The 22,854-nt window shown below is 39.5% G+C and overlaps 2 gene segments (V, D, J or C); both read right to left on the minus strand.

Annotated features, from left to right (window-relative positions):
* Positions 1 to 10,151: 10,151 nt before the first annotated feature.
* Positions 10,152 to 10,898, minus strand: LOC118567056. The segment is given in 2 exon segments: positions 10,152 to 10,687; positions 10,790 to 10,898. Coding segments are annotated over 2 exon segments (414 nt in total).
* Positions 10,899 to 17,093: 6,195 nt separating this feature from the next.
* On the minus strand, positions 17,094 to 22,014 carry LOC118567028. The segment is given in 2 exon segments: positions 17,094 to 17,428; positions 21,951 to 22,014. Coding segments are annotated over 2 exon segments (399 nt in total).
* Positions 22,015 to 22,854: the final 840 nt, after the last annotated feature.

Here is a 22,854-nt window from a genome sequence, read left to right on the forward strand (position 1 = left end):
AAAAAAATAAATAAATAAATATTATTACATAAATAATTTGAGCAATTATCAAAAATAGTAACTAAAACAAAATTTTAAATAGAAGTATTTTGTTCCATTACCTGAAAGTCGAATGACCGTGGATATAAAACAAAAGCTTGTGATTATCATGTGGTGTTTCATGACTGAATTTAGGGACATCCTGCTATTGCCGCTCACCATGACCTTCTGCTGATTGTTCACCTCACATTAAGTGCATACCCATCCATCATGACAGTTCTTTCAATGGGTGGGGTCTCAGCTCAATGTTCTTTTTGGAAATACATAATAAAGATTGTGCCACTTCATGTCAATAAAAAAGAGAATTAAATTCTTAACTGTCCTTTTTGCTTTTACTGAGTCAAAAGTGTCCATTTCCTTAAAATCCTTTGTAACCTGTTTAAATGAAATGAAATAAAATCAGTTTATTTACTTGCCACCAACTTACAGCAAATGTAATCTCTGGGCACTTTATAGAGTCAATTAAATCAAATCATACAGATTGGTCAGACGTTTTCTATCTAAGGAACCCCAGCAGATTGCATCAAGCCATTGACTTGCAGCATTCACTCCTCCAGGATGAACAGGCAGCCACAGTGGACATACACCTACATTGTGCAAATGACTTTGCAGCAATCTCTCACACTACGCATGCATGTAACAACAGTTAACAATGTGATGTAAATGCCAACTCACCAATATTGGTTTTTCTACATTTTTAGCCAGGTTTCCTGTCAAAATTCATTGATTACAGAACTTTATAACTGCTTATTAAGAGGCCAGGAAAGGACATCTTGGTAAGTTACGTTTGATTTGTTTATCCCTATTTGTCCAATCTCGTCATGTTACACTCATTTTTCTAGGTTCATCTCAAATCAAACCATTTCAAAATTATTTACAGGCTTTCAACAGATGAACCGTCAGTTTTTATTTAGCTATTAGTTCAATCTGAAGAGACAAACACAGACCAAAAGAGGCAATTAGAGAGATTTATTGACATAAATTAGAAAGGTCCCTTGGCGCTCAGACCCCGGCAGAAGATGTGAAAGCTGTGAATGTCTATGAATTTGGATGTTCATTTTAGGATTAGGATTAGAGAAGTCCGAGGGGTTCAGACACTGGTGGTGGAGGAGATGGGGAGGAGTAGTCAGGTGAAGCTTGTGAGCATGGAGGAGGAGATGGGTTTGAGGAGGGTCAAGCTCGGCTGAAGGGCAGAAGAATCCATCTGTGCAAAGTCTTATAAGGCAAAGTCTTGTGGGTTGATAAGATGAAGACTTGAAGCAGATTGGCGGGGGCGCGGCCACATGACCAGGTGAGACAGTGGAGACAGGTGCGCCAAGGGTGAGTCTTCCAGCTTGAACTTTCATCCAAACTTCATATCTAAATATTCAGCACTCAATGCTGTATGACAGCTGGGTATTCGCTAGTCTGACTGCCCACTAAACACTGTGAACACAATGAAGGTCATTGTCTTTGCCTGGATGCTGTCTGTACCAGTTTATTTGTTTTTTAGACATGTGCACTAAAGAAATTACAATATCATCGGCTTAAAGTGAATCCCTCAAAAGTTCAGTGTTTACACTCCCTAGATTACTAAAATGGAGTTATGTTTTTTTTCCCCTATACTTTGAATTCACAGCACCATGACTAAAAATATGACATGTATGTAATCCATCATAGGGGGGTTTCTGCGCTGTTTTTTTTATGTCTGAGGTTGCTGCTGTTTAAGAAGGTTGGCAAAGCGCTAACCAACTGCTGATTAAATCAGAGGATAAAGCAGAGTCGGTGAAACGCAGGTGCACGGGGATGTGAACTGTTATAGATATCTTAAAAGCAATTTGGAAATCATGAGTTTTTGTATTGAGGAGCAGCGTTATGCACCACTGTGTAGACTAGCTGCACAGAAGTAAATTGAGCTGTTGTTCGAGCCAAGTCCTTTAATTGTTAACGTGCAGGTTTCGCCTTTATTTGCGTTTCCTCCAATCTTCACATTCACACCTTTCTCTACATTTTGAGTGCCTGCAAGCATGTATCCTAGAAACTGCAGGTCTCTTTTTGTTTGCTTGTACCAGAGGATTCTGTTATAGCTATCAATACTGTGTAAACACTCGATTTTGGCTTCCTCGTCAGATGTGTAGATTTCTGATGGAGACTGGCGGACTTTGTCACTTAGAGAGGACCCTGTGGAAATATAATCAGCATAGTATCATTAACATCAAGCATTAACACAAGTGAATTGGGAGAAGTGATGAATCAAGCAGTGCAACAAAAAGAGTTGAATTATCTTGCCTTACCTGAAACCAGAAAAGGGTTCCAACTAAAGCAAATTAAGAAGATGAGCATTTTCTGTTCTCCAAACATTTGATAAATCAAAAAAGCCCGATATTATTCAACGTTTTTCCCACATACCACTAATATAATGATTCACTCCTACAATTGCTGGCATATATATACCCTCATCAGCTGGGCAATGCAATAGGTCATCCTCCTCCGATCTATTCTCCATAATGTCACGAACACCTCATAGCTGTAAAGATCTGACTGAAGACATGCTGCCACCTAATGTTTGGAAATATATAATACAGAGGAGAAGCCCTGAGGAACATTGGTATTCAAGCACACAAAGTAAACTGCATTGCTGTTCAATGTGTGTCCTTGGTCATTTGGTGTAGTCCAAGTTTTCCATTGATATGCTCTTCCCTCCATAGTCACATTTGTACTGGTCTCTGGATAACAGAAGCTGTTCTCTATCCGTCCAATGACCCGCAGCTGTCTGCAGTTTGATTGTTTGTAACAAACAATTGTTTGTTTCATCATAGTTGTCCATTGTATGGGTGCAATGGATTTGAGCTTTTTCTCCTGGATGTTCCTGAATGTCAGTCAGATGCTGGTGGACTTTCTTGAGAAGAAAACCCGAAGAAGAAAAAAAATAGTTTGTGCTCAATTGAAGCACAAACAATTTAGGAATATTATGTTTTTTCAAAATGTCTAAATGACCTGATGCTGCGCTCAAAGAACGAAGGACATCTATATTTGTCATTGCAATTGTACATTCCAAACAAATTTGCCTTCTGCATTTAACCCAACCTTTAGGAAGAACTCTTGGGCTAAGGGTCTTGCTCAGGGACCCCCACATCACAGACTTGTTATCAGCGTAACAACCCTCCAGACCACTCAGGTCTTCTGGCTCCAGCCTACTCTGCATACCTAGAACCAGAACTAAACAAGGAGAAGCAGCATTTAGTTCCTATGCTCCACTTATCTGGAACAAACTTCCAGAAAACTGTAAAAGTGCAGAAAGCCTGAGTTCCTTTAAATCGAGATTAAAAACACATTTGTTTAGAATTGCCTTTGAATGTTCAAGTTAAAATGTTTTACTGTTTTCAAATGTTCTTTTTTGTTTCTACACTATCCCTACTTGCTTTTATTCTGTTTTATTTTCCAATATTTTAATCATGTAAAGCACTTTGCATTGTCTCTGTACTGAATTGTGCTATATAAATAAATTTGCCTTGCCTTGCCTTGCCTTGTGTTAGTCTGCAGGGTTCAAACCAGGTACTTTCAGCCTTCCCAGAACACAACCATGCTGCTTTAACCTCTATGACACCACTCCATATAATTAAACAAAAGAGAACTGTGATAATTGTGTTCCTGTATGAATTAAGAGTTTCCAAATGCCACTTTTTGAGTCATTCCTCCTCTATCGATACGTGTGTGGTGTCTTTGAGACTCCTCCTCTGCTAAAAAATTAGAACCACAGCAACATTTCACCTCCCTCATGTACATCAGTGCCTCAACAGAAAGATCTGAATCTTGATGAACTGGGGGGAGCAGACAGGTGTGTGGAGCTGGGAGCTGCTGAGAGAGGAAATGCTTATGAGGTTTTTGCACTGAAGATTTTTTTACATCTAGCACTGTGGTAACTAGCGGCGCAGAAGTAAACCGCGCTGCTGTTTAGGCTGAGGCTTTCAATTGACAGTGTGCAGGTCTGGCCTTTGTTGGCATTTCCGTCTATCTTTACCATCGCTCCTTCCTCTGCAAAGCCAATGTTTGCTAACATGTGTGCCAAAAACTCTAGCTGTTTATTCTTTGTCTGTTTGTACCACAGGATCCGATCGTAGTTTTTGATATTGTGTGAGCAGCTGACTTTTGCTGTTTGCTTCAGTTCTTTGTATAAATCAGCTGGAGTCTGACGGACTTCGCCACTGAGTGAAGAACCTACAGAGGAAGCAATACAGAAGAAAACATACGTTAAAGCAGCTCTAAGAAATGGAGAGTTAAATTAAATGTAAGAATGTTTTCCATTACCTGAAAGTCGAAGGACCATAAATGTCAAACAAAAGCCTGTGATTATCAGTTGATGTTTCATTTCTAGCTTTAAGGACATCATTGTTATTGCTGCCGACCATGAACCTCGATTGACGGTACACATTACATTTCTGTGCATTTAATCTTCTTTGAGTGGGTGGGGCCTTAATGCATTCTTCTGCTTGTGAATTATAACCATGCAACATAAAGTTACTGCCACCTCATGGAAGCAAATGAAACATTACAGTCTTAAACCAGTTGATTTTAGTGAGATCCACATAAAAAATCTGATGTTTTCCATAAACTCTCCTGTAGCCTGTTTGGAAGAAATTATAATCTGATTCAACCACTAAGTTTCTAAAAAAAAAAATGTTAAGTTTCAAACTTGTTCCATTTATTTCTCCAGGATAGGAAGGTAAAATTTCCCTTTGAAATGATCAAAGCCTAATCGTTTTATAATCAGTCAATTCTACATAACCTTCTGCATTCCTCTGCTTTTTTATAAATAAAATGTGTTAATCAATCTGCAAGTAATACATTTATCCAAACAAAATGGAAGAACCTATATTTATACACATTGGCCAAAAGGTTTTAGACCATTTCCACTCACGGCCAAAACTATTCATACCACTGGCAGATTGATATTTAAGTTAACCTTTTAACTCTACCAACATGCTTCTTGAGACAGAAAGTAACATTTTGGAATTATGGCCCATATCTGGACCATTGGTATGCATGTAGCTCTGTAACTAGCAGCCTGGATGTAAACTGGACTGTTGTTTATGCTGAGCCCGTCAGTGGTCAGTTTGCAGGTCTGGCCTCTCTGTGCATTCAAAAAATCCTCCTGATTATCTTTTCTGTGTTTTGTTCCTCAATGGATTTGTCTGCCAGTAAATTCACGACGCTACATGAAATGAAATGGGCTTAAATCAAATTCTACAATTTGGTATGATGCTGATTTTAGTGGAATCTTGAGTTAAGAACAAGTTTGGATTAAATTAACACTAATGTTTCCACTGACAGCAAAACAGATTATTTTAGAGGTCATCCATCCATTTTCCGTCACGCTTGTCCCTTGTGTGGTCGCGAGGGGTTGCTGGTGCCTATCTCCAGCATTCAATGGGCGAGAGGCGGGGTACACCCTGGACAGGTCACCAGTCTGTCGCAGGGCAACACAGAGACAAACAACCATTCACACACACATTCACACCTAAGGAGAATTTAGAGAGGCCAGTTAACCTAACAGTCATGTTTTCTTTTTATTTGGACTGTGGGAGGAAGCCGAGGACCCGGAGAAAACCCACGCATGCACAGGGAGAACATGCAAACTCCATGCCCTGGGTCAGATTTAAACCCAGAACCTTCTTGCTTCTAGGCAACAGCGCTACCCACTGCCCACTGTGCAGCAGTCAACTAACCCATTTTAGAGGTCAGTTGAAACTTAATATATCCAGCCAGGTTTTCATTTCTGTCAGACGATCATGGTGAATTATTGAAATTTCACGTTTAGGGATTTGATTAGCCGATATAATGATGTCTGCAACTTACCCTACATTGATGTATAATTTTTTAATTAAAGTATTCCTGCTCTTCAACATTGTTCCTGTTTTGTCACATTACAACCACAAGCATCAACATATTGTATTAGTTCCCACTTTTGAAGCTGAAGGAACTTGATTATTTTTATTTTTTTACAAAAGAAATCTGTTACGTCTGTGTGTTTGCATTTGAACCATTTTACTCTGGCACCTCTTGATACCTCTTTAGCATCTCATAACTTTCAGAAATCTCTTAACTAGTAAGAAATAAACCACTTGTATGTTATTCTGGATAATACAGGAAGATGTTAAATCCTGCTTGGCATTGCTGCCTGACGCACCTACTCCGGTGCCCATGGGTCAGCTGCAGGGTCGTCAGCCAGGAACCACCATTCACCAACGTTTCGCCCCTTTAATCCTGGAACGTCTCCTGGTGGCGGGGCAGTGACAGGGACGTCTCCCTGTCACCCCCTGCAGCTGAAAGATGTTATTCCCTGCAACTGTTGTCTGGGAGTTAGGTGTTATTCCCCCAGGTTCTGTCCTGGGGGAATAACACGCCCAGGACAGAGCCAAAAGCTCCCTTTCTCCGCCTCCTCAGCCAGTTCCTTTGTTGTCTTCCTCAGCCTACCTCCCGTGACTCCCACGTCTTTCAGGAGGCATATGGTCGACAACCCTGTGAAGCCTCGACATCCGACATCCACTGGGTAGATGGTAGTCTTCCAACCTGCCTCCCGGCACTCAGCAGCCAGCTCTGAGTACTTGGCCTTCTTTCGCTCAAAGGCAGCTTCGATCCCTTCCTCCATTGGCACCGTGAGCTCAATGAGGGCTACCGCTCTTGCCTTTACGGACCACGCCACAATGTCTGGTCGGAGAGATCTGGTGGTAATTTCTGTGGGATACTGAAGCTTCCTGCCCAGGTCAACCTTCATGCTCCACTCCTGGCCAGCAGTGAAGGGCCTTGTTGTTTCTCTTTGCTTGAAGCTTTTGATTCCTCCTTCCGCGACAAAGATGGTGAGGTCCTCTGCCGGCGGTGGTGTTCTGCTACCCTGTCTGCGCTCCTCCAGCACTTTGGCTAGCTTTCTCAAAACCTGGTCATGGTGCCATCTATATCAGCCCTGTGAGAGGGCCACTTTGCAGCTTGACAAGATGTGCTGGAGGCTTGCATTGGGAGCATTGCAGAGTGCACAACATTCCTCATTTCCGAACCACTGGTGAAGGTTCCGAGGACAGGGAAACGTGTCGTATGTTGAGCGGATAAGGAAGCTGAGTCTTGCCTGTGGGATCTTCCACAAGTCTGACCAACTGATGTTCCTGGTTGAGATTCCCTCCCAGGTTGTCCAGCTTCCTTGCCGTCCCTGAGACACAGCCTTGATCTTGTAGCGGTCTTCCTCCATACTCGTCACCTCCGCCACCATTTCCTTTCTTTCCTTGCGGTGGGCCTTGGACCAGAAGCGTGGTGCTTCTCCCCATCCTAGGCCTGCTCTTCCTACCTGCACTCTGCCCACAATCTCCTTGTGCTGCAGCCGGCTTACAGCTTGGTCCACCTCGGACTGGGCATTCCCCTTGCGGCCAGTCAGGACCCTGGCGTTAGCATTCCTAACCGATTCATCTGCAGACTCCCGAAGCTCGAGCACCAACCTGGTCTTTTCTTGGCTGTAGCCCAGCTGTAGCGATCTTAGAGATAGCTGGAGCATGTTCCTCCCAAATAGGCCAGCTTCAGAGAGGCACCGTGGCAGTCCTAACCACTTTTGGATGAATGAGTTGGCTTTCCCATCCTACTCATGGTTGATGAGGGGATCTCACTCATTTTCAGGGGCCACAGCAGCCAGTGGTAGAGTGTAAATTGGTAACACCAGACCTTGTATCTGCCCAGGAGTTGGCTTTGGTCAATTCTCTTCAGGCCATCAGAGAGCTGCTTCATAACGGTTTTCCCCATTTTCAAACGCTGCTACAAACAGTGTAGGCGAAATGGCACACCCCATCGCTATTCCATACCATAGCAACTCTAGTACCTTAGGGCAGTTCTTATAGAGCTTGTAGGGGACTCCATTGGGGCCTGGTGCAGAAGAAGACCTCGCCTTCTTCACAACTTGCCTAACCTCACCGAGTATGTTATTCTCAGTATTAATGCAGCTTTTCTTTAGTATGTACACTAAAGATGTTCAGAGTTAATGGGAAGATGGAAAGAGTAAAATACAATGCAAAGCCTGTCAGAAGCTTTGAATCACTTGAGGCAGAAGTTTCCTTTTAAACTAGACAACATCTCTGAATGTACAGAAAGATCATGAGCTATTTTTAAGAGCAGATCGGGAAAGAAATAAATTTTCTAGATGTGCAATATTGTTAGAGACATTCCCAAAAATCTGGCATTTTGGGGTATGAAAATTGATAGGGATAATGTTGTGTTAAAGGTTGCAGCAAATGCTATATGAAGCTAGATGTATTTAAGTTACAAGCCTCAGAAATGATGCATCATTAACTGATCTAATTATATTTTTGTATCAAAATAATTCTATTTCAATTTTTTTTTTCATTCCCAAATCCATCAAAAATCTGTATGATGGAGTTATTCTCATTGTCAGGGAGCCTAAACTATACAATTTATCCAAAAATATTCATGTAATATATTTTTCAAAATAGATTAATTCTCAAAACCATCCTGCTAACTTCATTTGTAAATGGAAATATTATATTGCATCAATTGTTATTAAGAGTCAAACTAATCAAACTAAATATTCACAAACAAACAATATCTAGCTAGTTACAGGGAAGTCAGGGAGGAAATTGAGAATAACAGTTCAGATTACAATCAGGTTAAAGGTTAAATCTTTAATTATATCTCTTTCTCTCTCTCTTTCTCTCTCCCTGAATTTAGTTTTTTTTCTCTAATCATTTGGATTTTCTAAATGTCTTGACATTGCGAAGGTTTGGCAGAATTCAGAAGAGCGATGAAAGCTGAGGCAAGCAGGGGGCCAGGCCCACAGTAATATGAGGAAAAATTAAGATACATTATACTCTCAGCTTTGGGTGTAATGTTATCCTCTTTAAATGAACCACACTAGGTCCCTTGACCTGCATTAGATTATCTGATAATATCTAATATAAAATAACTCAAATACCAACAGATGTTAGTTAGAACCTGACCCAACTGAAATAAATGTGCAAAATCTTCCTGCATGTTTAGATTACAACAAACATAATTGGATGTCCTTACAAAGCGCATACTTAATAAACCATAATTGACCTTGTATATAAAATTTCTGTTTTGACACACACATGTTAAAATATGGCTGGTGGACCTTTCTTTTCTTTTAGCAATGTTCTGTCATCAACAATAAATCTCAGTGATGAATGAAAGGGGGAGCTGAGTATTTGTGGTGTCTGACATTCCCCACCCCCCATAATACACGAGATAAAAGGTTAGACGTGTGCCAACAGCACAGAGGTTTTTGTTCAGGCTTTCGGGTTGTTTCCATCACTGTGCTCACTCACAGCACAGAAATACAGGCCTTTATCTCCTGGAACCAGCTTGCTCACTGTGAACGTCCCACTGAGAGCATCGGGCTTGGTCACTGAGAATTTTTCACTTCTGAATTCAGCCTCAAAGTCGGGTTTGGAGTTTGCAATAGTCAAAACAATCTGTTTCATAGTTTCTCCAGGCAGCTGTCTGTACCAGTACATCTGGTAATAGCTAGCACCCTTGGAGTGTTTGCACTCGATTGTTGCATTGTCACCCTGGTTTCTCCACAGCATGTCTGGCTGGTGGACATCACTCCCAGCAGTTAGGCCTATATATAAAAAGAAAATGTACATGGGAATGGTGTTAACATTTACCGCGGCAAAGCTCAGAATCCTTGATCAAGATATATTAAAAAATTAACCCTGAAACAAAAAAATAAAAAACAGCATTGAAGATGGAACAATCAAATCACCCGAGGTCCACAGCCAAGCGCATACTATGATGAGTTCCTGTTTGATGATGACATCCATGTTCTGCTGAACTAAACTGTAGAAATGTCGAAGACATGCCGAGTAAATACAGGTGGGAGTGTCACTGCATGTTGAAGCAAATATGGCATATATTAGATCATTTCACTCCCCCTACAGGCCATCAGTGGTCTGATTCTATAAATAAAATTTCTAAGGGAGATGAATGATAAGCATGAGCTGATATATTTAAATTCAAAATGAAAACATAGTGTTGATAGTAAAATAATAATATAATACTAAATTAATAATAAAGTGTAAAATACATGTTTAAGGGGACTGCTGCATGCAAAGCAACTGGCTGTCCATGAATTGAATGATATTCAATTAGAAATTTTTTTTCCAATTGAATATCATTCTAAAATAAATCCCCAATAGTCACTGCGAGTTTACAGCGTTCTAATTGGTTAGTGGTGAGTCAGCCCAGTCAGTAACAATGTGTGTTTTACATGGTGGTTGACTGCAGGTGTTCTGATCTCTATCTTTCTGCTGAGTTTTTGTACTGTCTTAAGGGCATTCCGCCATACTGTGTTGACTCGCAGCACAGAGATAAACAGCACTGTCATTATCTGAAACAGTGGCAATATTCAGGCTTGACTCTTTACTGCCGTCTCCAACGAAGCTGATCTTTTCTTTCATGTCGTCCTCTGGGTAATGGAAGTTCCTGTTCAGATATCCCAGGTACTGCAGAGCTCCGTGTTTGTTTTGTCTGTACCAAAGGATGCGCTCAAAAATGGATACATTGTGTGAACAGCTGATCTCACTGATAGCAGATTCTCCAGGTTTCTTAATAATGGAAGGAGGCGTTTGGAAGACCTCGTAAGCTCTAGAAGCTCCTGTGGGCAAACAAAACACATTTGACTTGGTTTGTTACTTGAGCAGCGTGAACATTATAATCGTTACAATTATGCAGCATCTGATCTTCTTGGAGTACTCACCATCATTAACTGGCAGCTCAGACAGAAACAAAGTGCAGCTCAGGAAGATTCTGCTCAACATGATGAGATGAGGGTTGCGTTTCATTGCTGTGGTAGTGTTCACCTCCTGTCATGGTACTGACAGGAGGTCCATGCAGAGGTGTCAGATATGAAAACTTCCAGTTGATCATCAGGTTAAGGTATTCTGTAAACCCCTTCTTATTTATGGGAGTGAACAACATTTGTCCTTTTTCATTTTCCAATTTTTAAGCTTTGTCTCCCCCTAGTGGTTTATAATATTCGGGTTCAGCAGGTAACTGCATAGACAGTATGTAGGCAGATGCCCCATGGACTGACGCTGAACTTTCAGTGCGGTCGCCATTTTGGATGGGTCTATCAAGTGACCTCAGTGCATTCATTTGTACTGAGGAAGCTGTCTGCCCAGCTAAAATAAATCATAACTCCCTGAATATATGCCCCCATTTTTTACACGGTTTGTTTTGTTACAAACGGCAGAGATGTGGTTATGACACATGATGTCGTTACACATAAAAATATGTTTTTATATTCTCTTTAACAGACAGACATATGGCATATTAATGACTAAATACATGATTTCATACTGAAATACTTTGTTTTATGCTATTAAACAGACAGACATGTGGTATGGGTTATTGTTAAATATGTAAATAAATACTGTTTTATACTCCTAAACAATGAGACATGTGGTATTACGAATCAAGACATGTATAAATGAATACATTTTATATATTTTTGTAAAGAAAGAAGTTGGTTAGTTGATTTAAATTCATTTCACTCTCTGACATGTAAAAGCCTGAGACTTCTCTACACGCCAACAACAATTTCTTCATATTTTTGCGTGCTGTACATGCACACTTGCATACACAGTTTTTTAAAGGCTAGGAAAGTGTTCTTTAAAATTTCCAGGTAATTTCTGGTTAAAAGTGAAGACCATTAACTATTTTACAATGGTCTGATCAGGCCAAAGGACTGTGATTAGTTATACTTTTGCAAAACCCAGTATTACTAACAGATCAAAGGTATAATAAATGGATACTATTCCCTTTTGATCTTTGTAAGAATTATTAATAATTCTAGCATAGATTTTCAATAATTCTTTAAAAGAAAAGTCTTTTAAGTAAATGTTTATTCTTCATTCCAAGGATTCTATTGTACTAAGAATACTTGGAAGAGGACTTGTCTTGTGAAGATAAAATCTATTTATTTACGGTACTATAGTATATATTTTCTGTTATACTTAAAATATTTGAGGACTTTTTGAATCAGTAAGTGGTTCATTGTGTATTAAGGACTTCCAAACAAATTGAATTTACATTTTTTTTTACAGGAAATGTAACATTTTGTGTGTGACTGTTTTAGGCTTCCAGCTGCACAGCTGAAAGCCTTTTTATCTCAATTTTATGTTTTCAGATATGAAATATATTTCATTAGTCCATTAATAAAGTTAAGAACAAGTAGGTTGTTCATTTATAATGAGCATGCAGACAGTTACAGGCTGCAGGTGTTGAGTCAAACAGATAAAGGATGGTTTTTGCATTGACTTTCAGAGCTCTCGCAGCACTGTGCCAAACTGGCAGCACAGAAATACACAGCACTGTCATTCAGCACAAGATCAGAAATATTAAAGCTGGATTGTTTGGTGCCATCTCCATCAAAGCTGATTTTCCCTTTCACATCCTTTTCAAGATTAACATATTTATTATTCAGATATCCCAGGAGCTTCAGGGCTTTGTGCTCGTCTTGTTTGTACCACAGAATGACTTGATAACTTGGTATGCTGTGTGAACATCTGATCTCTTGTTCCACAGATTCACCAGTTTTCTTAATGATGAAAGAAGGAGATTGGTCGACATGCTTGGAGTCAGAAGCACCTGTTGAGTAGTAGAAAATAGTTAAAAATGGAAAAATGTCATCTTTGTGTCTTTTCTAATATGTGTACTTATCCCCTTACCAATCTTTCCTGGAAAATGAAAGAAAATAAACACGCAGACCATAAAAATCATGCCAGAAAGTTTAAGATTTGATCCACTGAAGGCAGCTCTCATTTCAGACCCTGTTTGTTCAGCACCAGAGGAGAAAAGTGCCGCAGTGTTCGAACAAAGTAACAAGGGGAGGGATCACAGAGGGCTTTTTTTTAGATTGTGTGATTCAAGCATAACTAATAGGTCAGTGAAACAAAAAGTAATGACAACACAGTCTCAACAACCAACAGGATTTTATTCATTCGTACTTACTATTTGTCTAACTCACTATGGGTCCTAATCTAAGCTTGGGAGTTACTGGTCTACAGCTAAAGCCTCCTCAAAGCAGTGCACCTGATACTAAAAAAATATTACAGACCTCTCAGAGTATGGAAACCAAGCATAAAGTAAATGTCAGTGATATGCTTTTCAACAGAGGATCCAGACTTTTAGCTTTTTCTGAAACAATAATTCTTGACATTTGATGAAATTAAAAAGGGAGTAGTTTTCGTACCCCAAGGAAAGATGTTGTTGTTTTTTACTTTGATAAAGTTGATTATGAAAAGCAGATGATAACACCTTTAGGAAAAATATTAATTTTTGTCAGGAAATGTCTTCTTATAGCTAATCATGGCATATTATTTTACATGAAATGCCTGTAATGCATAATGCCCTTGTATTTGTAAAATGTCCACACATTGCCTGTATTGCTTGGTGCCCTATCTGGTCCCTATCTCCAGCAGTCATTGGGCAAGAGGCGGGGTACACCTTGGACAGATTGCTAGTCCTTCACTGTGCAACACAGAGATACCGAGGACAATCAATGATGCACACAGAAATACTACTACCTAAAGATCATTTGTACAGACCAATTAACCTAGCCGTCACGTTTTTTGGACTGTGGGAGGAAGCCGGAGTACCTGGAGAGAACATACGCATGCACATGGAGAACATGCAAATTCCATGCAGAAAGACTCCAAATTTAAACCCAGGACCTTCTTGCAGCCTGTGGGAGTCAGCCTGGGGTGATGAGGCTCATCTTTGAGCCAGATTCTCTACGACCTAAAGTCTTAAATGATTAGCAGCCTTTCCTTGTCACGAATGGCTGCAACTGCAACTAAAATAAATAGGACTTATCCCCAGTGTTTTTGGGTAGCGATACCTCCCATGATAACTTAGCAACCTGTGAGAACCTCTTTAGAAGCTAGGAAGATATCACTAGAGATTTGAGAACCACTGCCTGAACATCAAAGCTCTTTGTAGCTAAGAGTATGTGGTTAGTTCTCCCACTAGTGGTCAGTCTTAAACAGTAGTGCAGAGTTGGTAAGGACTGCCTGCACTAGGGCTGGGGGCTCAACTTTGGCTGAGATAACTGAGCTTTGAACGATGATATAAAGTCAAAACTGGTTTCCGACAGAGCACAGGGCATTACATCAAGAAGTGGGTGGGGCTTATTAAAACTAATTGTGAACTAATAACTTTAATAAATACTGATCCAGAGTTTTTGTATGAGGAAGAGTGTGTTTGCTGTCAATATGCATGGCTAGCTGCTCAGAAGTACATTTTAGGGACCTTAAATATATAATAATGAAAGTAATTACCCATGAGCCAAATTGAATCAAATATATCAGTATGATGATCTGTGATCTTAGTCAACATAGAAAAATGTGGTCACACCCTACCTTTGAAAACTTTCTAACTTAAAGAGAATGTATCATGTTTCAGTTCATCCTTTTCACATTTAACAAGGCACATCCTGGCAATATTTGAAAGTATGTTTAGGTTTGTGCATAGTTTATAGTATGTAAATATCATCGGCATAGACTGAAATACTATGTCAAAATATTAATGCAAGTTAGTGGAGTTCTAAAGAATTAAAATGTATTTAATTGTTTGGCTTTTACTTTGTAGCCACAGCAACAGGACTATTAATATAAGAAGTGTAGTAATGTTCAAAGTTTATGTCAATGTTGAGCTTGTAGCAATTAAAAGTAAAAGGGTTAATTCCATTACTCTGCTCAAGTCAGAGGCAAAAATTATATTGTTGAGAATGCAGGTGCAAGAGGATGTGAACTGTTATACAGAGATGAAAAAAATATTCAGAGATAAGGAGGTTTTTGTATTGAGGAGCAGAGATATACAACACTGTGAAACTAGCAGCACAGAAGTAAACTGCACTGCTGTTCAGGCTGAGTCCTTTAATTGTTAATGTGCAGGTATCGCCTTTATTAGCGCTCCCTGTAATCCTTCCAGTTACTCCTTTCTCTAGAGTTTCAGAGCTTACAAACATGTACCCTAGAAGTTGCAGATCTCTTTTTGTTTGCCTGTACCAGAGGATTTGGTTGTAACTATCAATACTATGTGAACAGTGGATTTCAGCTTCCTCATCAGGCATAGATTTGTAAATGTCTGCTGGGTACTGTTGAACTCTGTCGTTTACAGACGAACCTGAGGAAGAAAAAAAGACACAGTATCATTAGCATGGTCATAAAAGCAAGTTAATTTAGAAATCTGACTTTAGCTGGTTCAACTGAATCATCTTAAAAGCTTTACCTGAAACATGGAAAATGTTACAACTAAGGAAAATAAATAAAGTGAGTATTATCTGTTCTTCAGACATTGCCTTAAATTCTGTCAGATAACAATGTTACTGTTAATTCACAACTTCTTTGTGGCACATCAACAAGTGTAGTCATATGGTTGCGTTCTTGTTTAAGTCATCATTATAGGGTGGAGTCATAATTGATTCTCCTCCTCTTAAATTATAACCCCAGTGCCACACAGTATCTTACAGAGCAATTATTATTATTGTGCAAGTAGCTGATTTTTGCTATTTGTTTCCGTCCATTGCATAAATCAGAGAGTGAGGTGGACTTGGTTGGTGAGTGAAGACCCAGTAAAAATCATTACATGAGTTACCATTGATTCCCTTGGCCATCCATCCGCTGACTATTCACATTTAATTTTTGTCCATACCCCGCCATACACCATGAATATATTTTCTGAGTGGGTTGGTTTATTCAGGCACATTTATCCATTGCAGCTAAACATTAAAAGCACATTGCCAACTTATGAAGAAAGTTAACATGGTAGATACCTGAATCAACATTTAAACCATATTACAAGTTAACTATTATTTAGATCTTATGTTAAAAAAAAATTATTTTTCATAAATGGTAAATGGCTTGTACTTGTATAGCTCTTTAACTAGTCCAACGACCCCAAAGCGCTTTACACTACAATCAGTCATTCACCCATTCACCCACACAATCACACCCTGAGGGTGGTGAGCTATGTTAGTAGCCACAGTTGACCTGGGGCAGACTGACATAAGTGAGGCGTGCCATACATGGGTGCCAATGACCCCCAAAGGTTTGTTAATAAGGGAAACAAATATCCCTGTAGATTTAAATCATAGCACACTGACTTCATAAATGAGGTTTGCAGCGATCCATCGCCGCTCTCAGGGGCTGCGGAACAAAGTGCTCATTGCGCCCTCTCTCCCACCCATCCCTGCCACGTCTCGGCACGAGGGGGGGGGGGGCGTGCCCACGGAGGGATGGGGCCCCCTCGCTCCCGGTGCGGCTGTCGACCGGGGCGGACTGTCCTCAGTGCGCCCTGACTGCGTAGCGCCGCCAGGGCGGGAACCGGCCCATGTAAAAGGCGCAAGGGGTCAGCAGCAATGTCGGCTACCCACCCGACCCGTCTTAAAACACGGACCAAGGAGTCTAATACGCACGCAAGTCAGAGGGCAACGACGAAACCCCGCGGCACAATGAAAGTAAAGGCCAGCGCCTGGGCAGGGCGAAGCTAGAGGAGACTCTGGTGGAGGCCCGTAGCGGTCCTGATGTGCAAATCGGTCACCCGACCTGGGTATAGGGGCGAAAGACTAATCGAACCATCTAGTAGCTGATTCCCTTCAAAGTCTCCATCAGGACCGCTGGCACTCAGCCTTGCAGTTTTATCTGGTAAAGCGAATGATTAGAGGTCTTGGGGCCGAAACAATCTCAACCTATTCTCAAACTTTAACTGGGTAAGAAGCCCGGCTCGCTGGCTTGGAGCTGCCCAATGGGCCACCAGTCAATTCAAGAGGCCTCAATCAACCATATTTTTTAATTTTTGTGTTTTTCAAGACGGACAAGTATTCGCAAATGCAAAAACTTAGTGGGGAAATAAAATTTTCTTTTAGCAATGTTCTATGATCAAGAGGAAATCCCAGTGACGAAGGAAAGAGGAGCTGAGTATTTGTGGTGTCGCCCCCACCCCCTCATGATACATGAGATAAAAGGTTAGACGTGTGCCAACAGCACAGAGGTTTTTGTTCAGGCTTTCGGGTTGTTTCCATCACTGTGCTCACTTACAGCACAGAAATACAGGCCTTTATCTCCTGGAACCAGCTTGCTCACTGTGAACGTCCCACTGAGAGCATCGGTCTTGGTCACTGAGAATTTTTCACTTCTGAATTCAGCCTCAAAGTCGGGTTTGGAGTTTGCAATAGTGAAAACAATCTGTTTCATAGTTTCTCCAGGAAGCTGTCTATACCAGTACATCTGGTAATAGCTAGCACCCTTGGAGTGTTTGCACTCGATTGTTGCATTGTCACCCTGGTTTCTCCACAGCATGTCTGGCTGGTTGACATCACTCCCAGCAGTTAGGCCTATATATAAAAACAAAATGTACAGATAAATGAGTTAAAAATTTACTTCGAGATATATCTCTGATTGGTAACATATTTAATTGGAGGTTTTGTTATGACCACAAGTGTTTTAATTTTTTATGTTTTTGTAAATTATATTTGCCTTCTAAGCCTGGAATCTGCAAAATTCTGTTGTGATTTCATAATGACACCAAAGATTCTTGATACTTGAATATAATAACCAACAGAAGTATTCCAGAGGTTATTCTGTAAAAATATAAAGCATTTGAACTGAAAATTACCTGAGGTCCACAGCCAAAAGTATAGGACAAGTTCTTGTTTGATGATCACAGCCATGTTCTGTCGAACAAAACCTGCTGAAGCCTCTATAACCTGAAGGGTAAATAAAGATGGGAGTCTCAATCCAACTTGTAGCACAGATGGCAAAAAAGTGGTACAATTGCTCCTCCTACAGGTTATCAATGGTGTCATATTTGAGTCAAGGTTAGACGCAAAGAAACACCATGAGGACGATATACAACGTTTAGAATTTTTTCATGGCAAGAGAAAATAAATTAATTTGAAACAACATTTTGCAAACAATGGCAGTATAAAATACATATCATCTAATACAAATTAAAGCAATTGTTGGAGGAAAAAAACTAAATCGGGTTGATGATGTCAGCAAAACAGCTTTTATTTCTAACTTTCAACGGATCTATAAATAAATTCTAACAGTGAATTTGAGTTTGTAACTTGAGTTTTGATTGGTCAATGGTGAAACAACCAGTCAGTAACTATTTGTGTGTTACGTGGAGACTGACTGCAGGTATTCAGCTCTTTTTTCTTTCTGCAGAATTATTGTATTGAGGGTATTCTGCTGTATTGTGTCGACTGCCGGCACAGAAATAAACTGCACTTCCAGGTTTAAATGTTTACTGCCGTCTCGACCAAAGCTTTTCTTTCACGCTGTCTTCCTGATCAAATATCCCAGGTATATCTCAGAGATCCATCTGTAACATTGGTCTCCCCTGCTGGGGTATTATTTTCTGTGCAAGTTGATAAATTAAATTAAAGAACATTGACTCCCTGTGCATCTGTAGAGTTGGTTATGTCTAATGTTATTGTCTTTCTCTTGTTGGGACTTGGAAAATTTCCAGCAGAAACCTGAGGGTGAGAAACTTTGGAATGACATATTGCACAACAAAATGCTAGTATATAAGGTTTTTTTGTTGTTGCTTTTTTTTGTCTGGGTAGAGCATAATGAAGGAGTTTAGATGAGATCAGACTTTTTTCCCTGCTGTTCTCTTTCTCATGAGAAGACAATAAATTCATTAACATCACCAATCTCTGTCTTGGTACTTATGGAAAGCAATGAGAGTTTTTTTTTTTCCCCTCGGTTACAGAGTAATCTTTTTTTCTTGCCTTTTGTTGGAAATTGCACAACACCAAAACTTATTGATGGCAGCAATTCAGTGAAACTCTATACTAATTTTATGCTGCAAGATACAAAGTTAATGTGTTTTCTCCTGATATGCCTGATATGTGAGTAAGAATATTTTTTTATAGTTGTGTGCATATGCATAGAATACAAATATATCAGAGGACTGCGCATGGATCAGTGAATGGGAAACACTTTGAAAGGCACATTACAGAACCAGGTGAAGTCCAAAAGGTTATATATTGAGTGAAAGTAACAACCAATAACTTTGTAATAGCGTCTGCCAAATGCATAAATATTATAATATAAAATGTTACAGGGTCTCACCTCTACAAAGTCACTGCTCCAGACAAGCTGTAGTTTGTTAAAGTGTAACATTGAAAAACCTAGCACTCCTTACACATGAAAGGTGTATTATATAGAGGCAATAACATTCTGATGATTGTTAGTAATCTTTTAAAAGAAAAATATTTTGAGCAAAATATTTGCTTTGTCATTTCCTAAAATCTGGAGTATAGAGAGCAATGGTTGTGAGATAGGTTGCCACGTGATCATTTAATACATCAATGCACAAACCCATGTATTTTCAGATCTACTTTGAAATACTAGAGGATATTTCAGTCAGCATACAGCTCACGATTATCTAATAATGCCATTTAAACAAATCCAAATTTGGAGTTATTCACAGGTGATATAAATTTTTTTTATTCTGCACAGACTATTTTAGACTTCCAACTTTAGAGTTCCAACTTTACAAATGTTAGCCTTTTGTCTCAGTTTGATGTCTACAGGAAAGTTAGCTGTGATAAAACTATGCATAGTATAATTTTTAGTCTAAATAAATTAATTAATTTAGGTATGAAGATGATGAAGAAATTATAAATCTGGGTTTAGACAGTGGCAGGCTGCAGGTGTAGAGAAAATAGATAAAAGAAAGTTTTTGCATTGCCTCTCAGTAAGCCTGCAGCACTGTGCCATACTGGCAGCACAGAAATACACAGCGCTGTCATTCACTGCAAGATCAGAAATATTAAAGCTGGATTGACTGCGTCCATCTCCATCAAAGTTGATTTTTCCCTTCACGTCTTTTTCAACATTGGGACTGTCAAAATTCAGATATCCCAGGAGCTTCAGAGCTTTATGCTCGTCTTGTTTGTACCACAGAATGACTTGATAACTAGGTATGCTGTGTGAACATCTGATCTCTCGTTCCACAGATTCACCAGTTCTCTTAATGATGAAAGCAGGGCTTTGGTCAACATGTTTGGAGTCAGAATCCCCTGTAAAGAAGCAGAAAATATATATTTTTTAAATATAGAGATTTTCATTTTAGATATTTTCTGTTGGTCGTGTCCGTCCCCTTACCGTTATTTCCAGGCAGATGAAAGAAAATAAATACGCAGACTTTAAATATCATGTCAAAGACATTGAGATTTGATACTCTGAGGGCAGCTCTCATTTCGGGTCCTGTCTGTTTAGCACCAGTGGAGAGGAGTGCAGCAGTGTTCAACATGAGTACAGTGGGCGGAGTCAAGGAGGATATTATTTTTTAAGATTGTTGGACTCAAGTATTCCTAATGAGCTAGAGAAAAAGAAAGTAAAACACCACAAACATTTTCAGCTACCAGTATATGATTTTATCTGTATGTACTTCCTGTTTGTTTGGCAATATTTGTGGAAATAGGATGTTTGAAATCAACAGGAAATCATCCAAGGACCACCCATTTGTTGTTTTATGACCCACCGTGGAGTCTTGATCCAAGCTTTGGGAGTCACCAATAGAGCCTCAGCATGTAGAGCTGTGCACAAGAAACAAGCAAAAATCAATCATAACATTATTTTGAAATCTTATAGCGTTAAAATGTCCAAACTGTTGATAAATAACTTTTTGCAATTGCTTACAGAATTTCAAATATGTGTAAATAAATAATATTTTTATATAAAATGTTATTAAAGCAGAAGAATAACAAAAAATATACATAACTAGTTTTCAGCAATAATATTGTAATATGAAACTAAAACACAACCACATGGGCAGGTGTTTCAGAACAGTTTGTTTCCTTTCTCAATACAAACCACTGATGATAAGGAAGAACTGAGTGCAGTTTTTGTAAAGCAGAGAGAGATTTTTTGTCAGTGTGCTTCTCGTGCTGCACAGTAATAAACAGCCGTGTGCTTCTTTTCTGCTGCACTGATTATCAGAGAGGCGTTCTTTGCTGTGTTCCCGCTCAGATCCCCAGAGATATTGAAATTTGTATCAATTTTATCTTCCATTTTCACATCTTTAAAGTACAAATACCCAAGGAGCTCCATGGCTGTTTTGCCAGGTAACTGCTGATACCAGAGGATCATCCGGTAGTCAGTTTTTGCATGGGTGCAGAAGATTTGGACTTTTTCACCAGGATTTATGAATAAATCCGAGTGGGACTGATGGACTTCAAGACTGAGACAAAAACCTGAAACAACAACAAAAGAGAACATTAGATTGTGAAAAAAACAGCTTTTCCAAGTTTGAAAAAAGCAAAACATTTTAGCTAACCACCTGGTAGACAGCAAAAAAGTAGGAGACAGATCATTTTGCCTTGTATGAGAATATCTTTTGGGGCCACCTGAATGAGGCCACTCAGAGTCGGCTGACATGTGATGATGAGGCCAATAAAGATGGAACTGAAGTGATAAAGAAAACTATCACTGTACTGCTGAAAATGCAGAATGATGGGCGGGGTTACTAGTTACATGGAAGAGAAGAGTAGCTGTACTTGTTCTTCCTAAAGAATTATGGTTTATTTTTCAGTAAATACATTTGTCAAGGAACCTCATCATACAGCCCATAGTTTTCGAGGAATTAGTGCTACATTGCCCAGAAAGTTCTGGTTAATTACCAGGTACTTTCTAGAACATTGTAGGGCGTTTTCTAGAAATTTCCTGTAAATCACAGATAATTTCCAAAGTTTTAATGAAATGATTGTGTACGGCGCCTGATTCAGGTTGTTTCCTGAGGAATCTGTGTCTCGCTCGGCCCACGCTGGGGTCACTTCACCTGCATCCGTCTGGTCAAGTCAGTCCTCACCTTCATCGTATGGTCAACATCTGGTCATCTACCTGTTTCCACCACGATCTCCTGGTCAGCCAGTTCTGCCATCTTCACCTGGTCCACTCCTGTCATCTACATTCATCAGCTGCAACTACCATTACCTGTCTAGTCTGCCACCTCCTTCATCTCTACCAATAAACTTTTTAAATATTACATTTGTGTCTGTTTAAATCCTGGGTTCTCCACATACTTTAATTACAGTCCAGTGCAGTTCAGAGGTCAGTCTCCAGGGGATTTCTGGTACCATTGCATGAGTGTGTGATCAGTCTTTAAATGGCTGTGGAGCAGATGGGCACCTTGTCTGAGTTATGTCTGAGATACTTCCAAATTCTGACGAACTCTTAGAAAATGTGTTGTGTATTTCATCAAAGACATAGAAAGACTCCTAAATAATGAAAGTGATCACTGAGCACCAAAATAAAAAGGAAAATGTCCCCATAATGACTTGCTATTTTGGTAAACACAGAAAAATGTTTTGTGAACATGTCCCACTTTTGAAAACCTTTGGGTTGGATCTTAAGAGTCTTTCTGAAGCTCTGGTGCCATCTACTGGCAGTCAATTTTTGTTTTTCTGATCTGATCTTTTTTTCTGATCTGTGTTTATGTGTTGCTGACAACACATAAACACGCACCACCGCCAAAACCTCCAATTAAATATGTTCAGACTGCTGAGTCATATCCTGGTAATGATTTTTGAGAAGAAAGCCAGTAAACACTACAATATGTAGTGTTTACCAAGTGTGTTTAGATTTTTGCAAATTAAAATAAACGGGAAAATTTCATCAGCATAGAGTGAAATGTTCAGTCAAAATTAAAAAGTAAATTTGTGAGTTCTTTGATGGGAAAAAGCGAAGTTCATTTATAAAGATAAAATAGATATTTTTTCCAGAGTAGCATTCATATGAATGCAAA

Source organism: Fundulus heteroclitus, chromosome 19 (genome assembly GCF_011125445.2).
Source record: "Fundulus heteroclitus isolate FHET01 chromosome 19, MU-UCD_Fhet_4.1, whole genome shotgun sequence".
Taxonomy (NCBI): Eukaryota; Metazoa; Chordata; class Actinopteri; order Cyprinodontiformes; family Fundulidae; genus Fundulus; species Fundulus heteroclitus.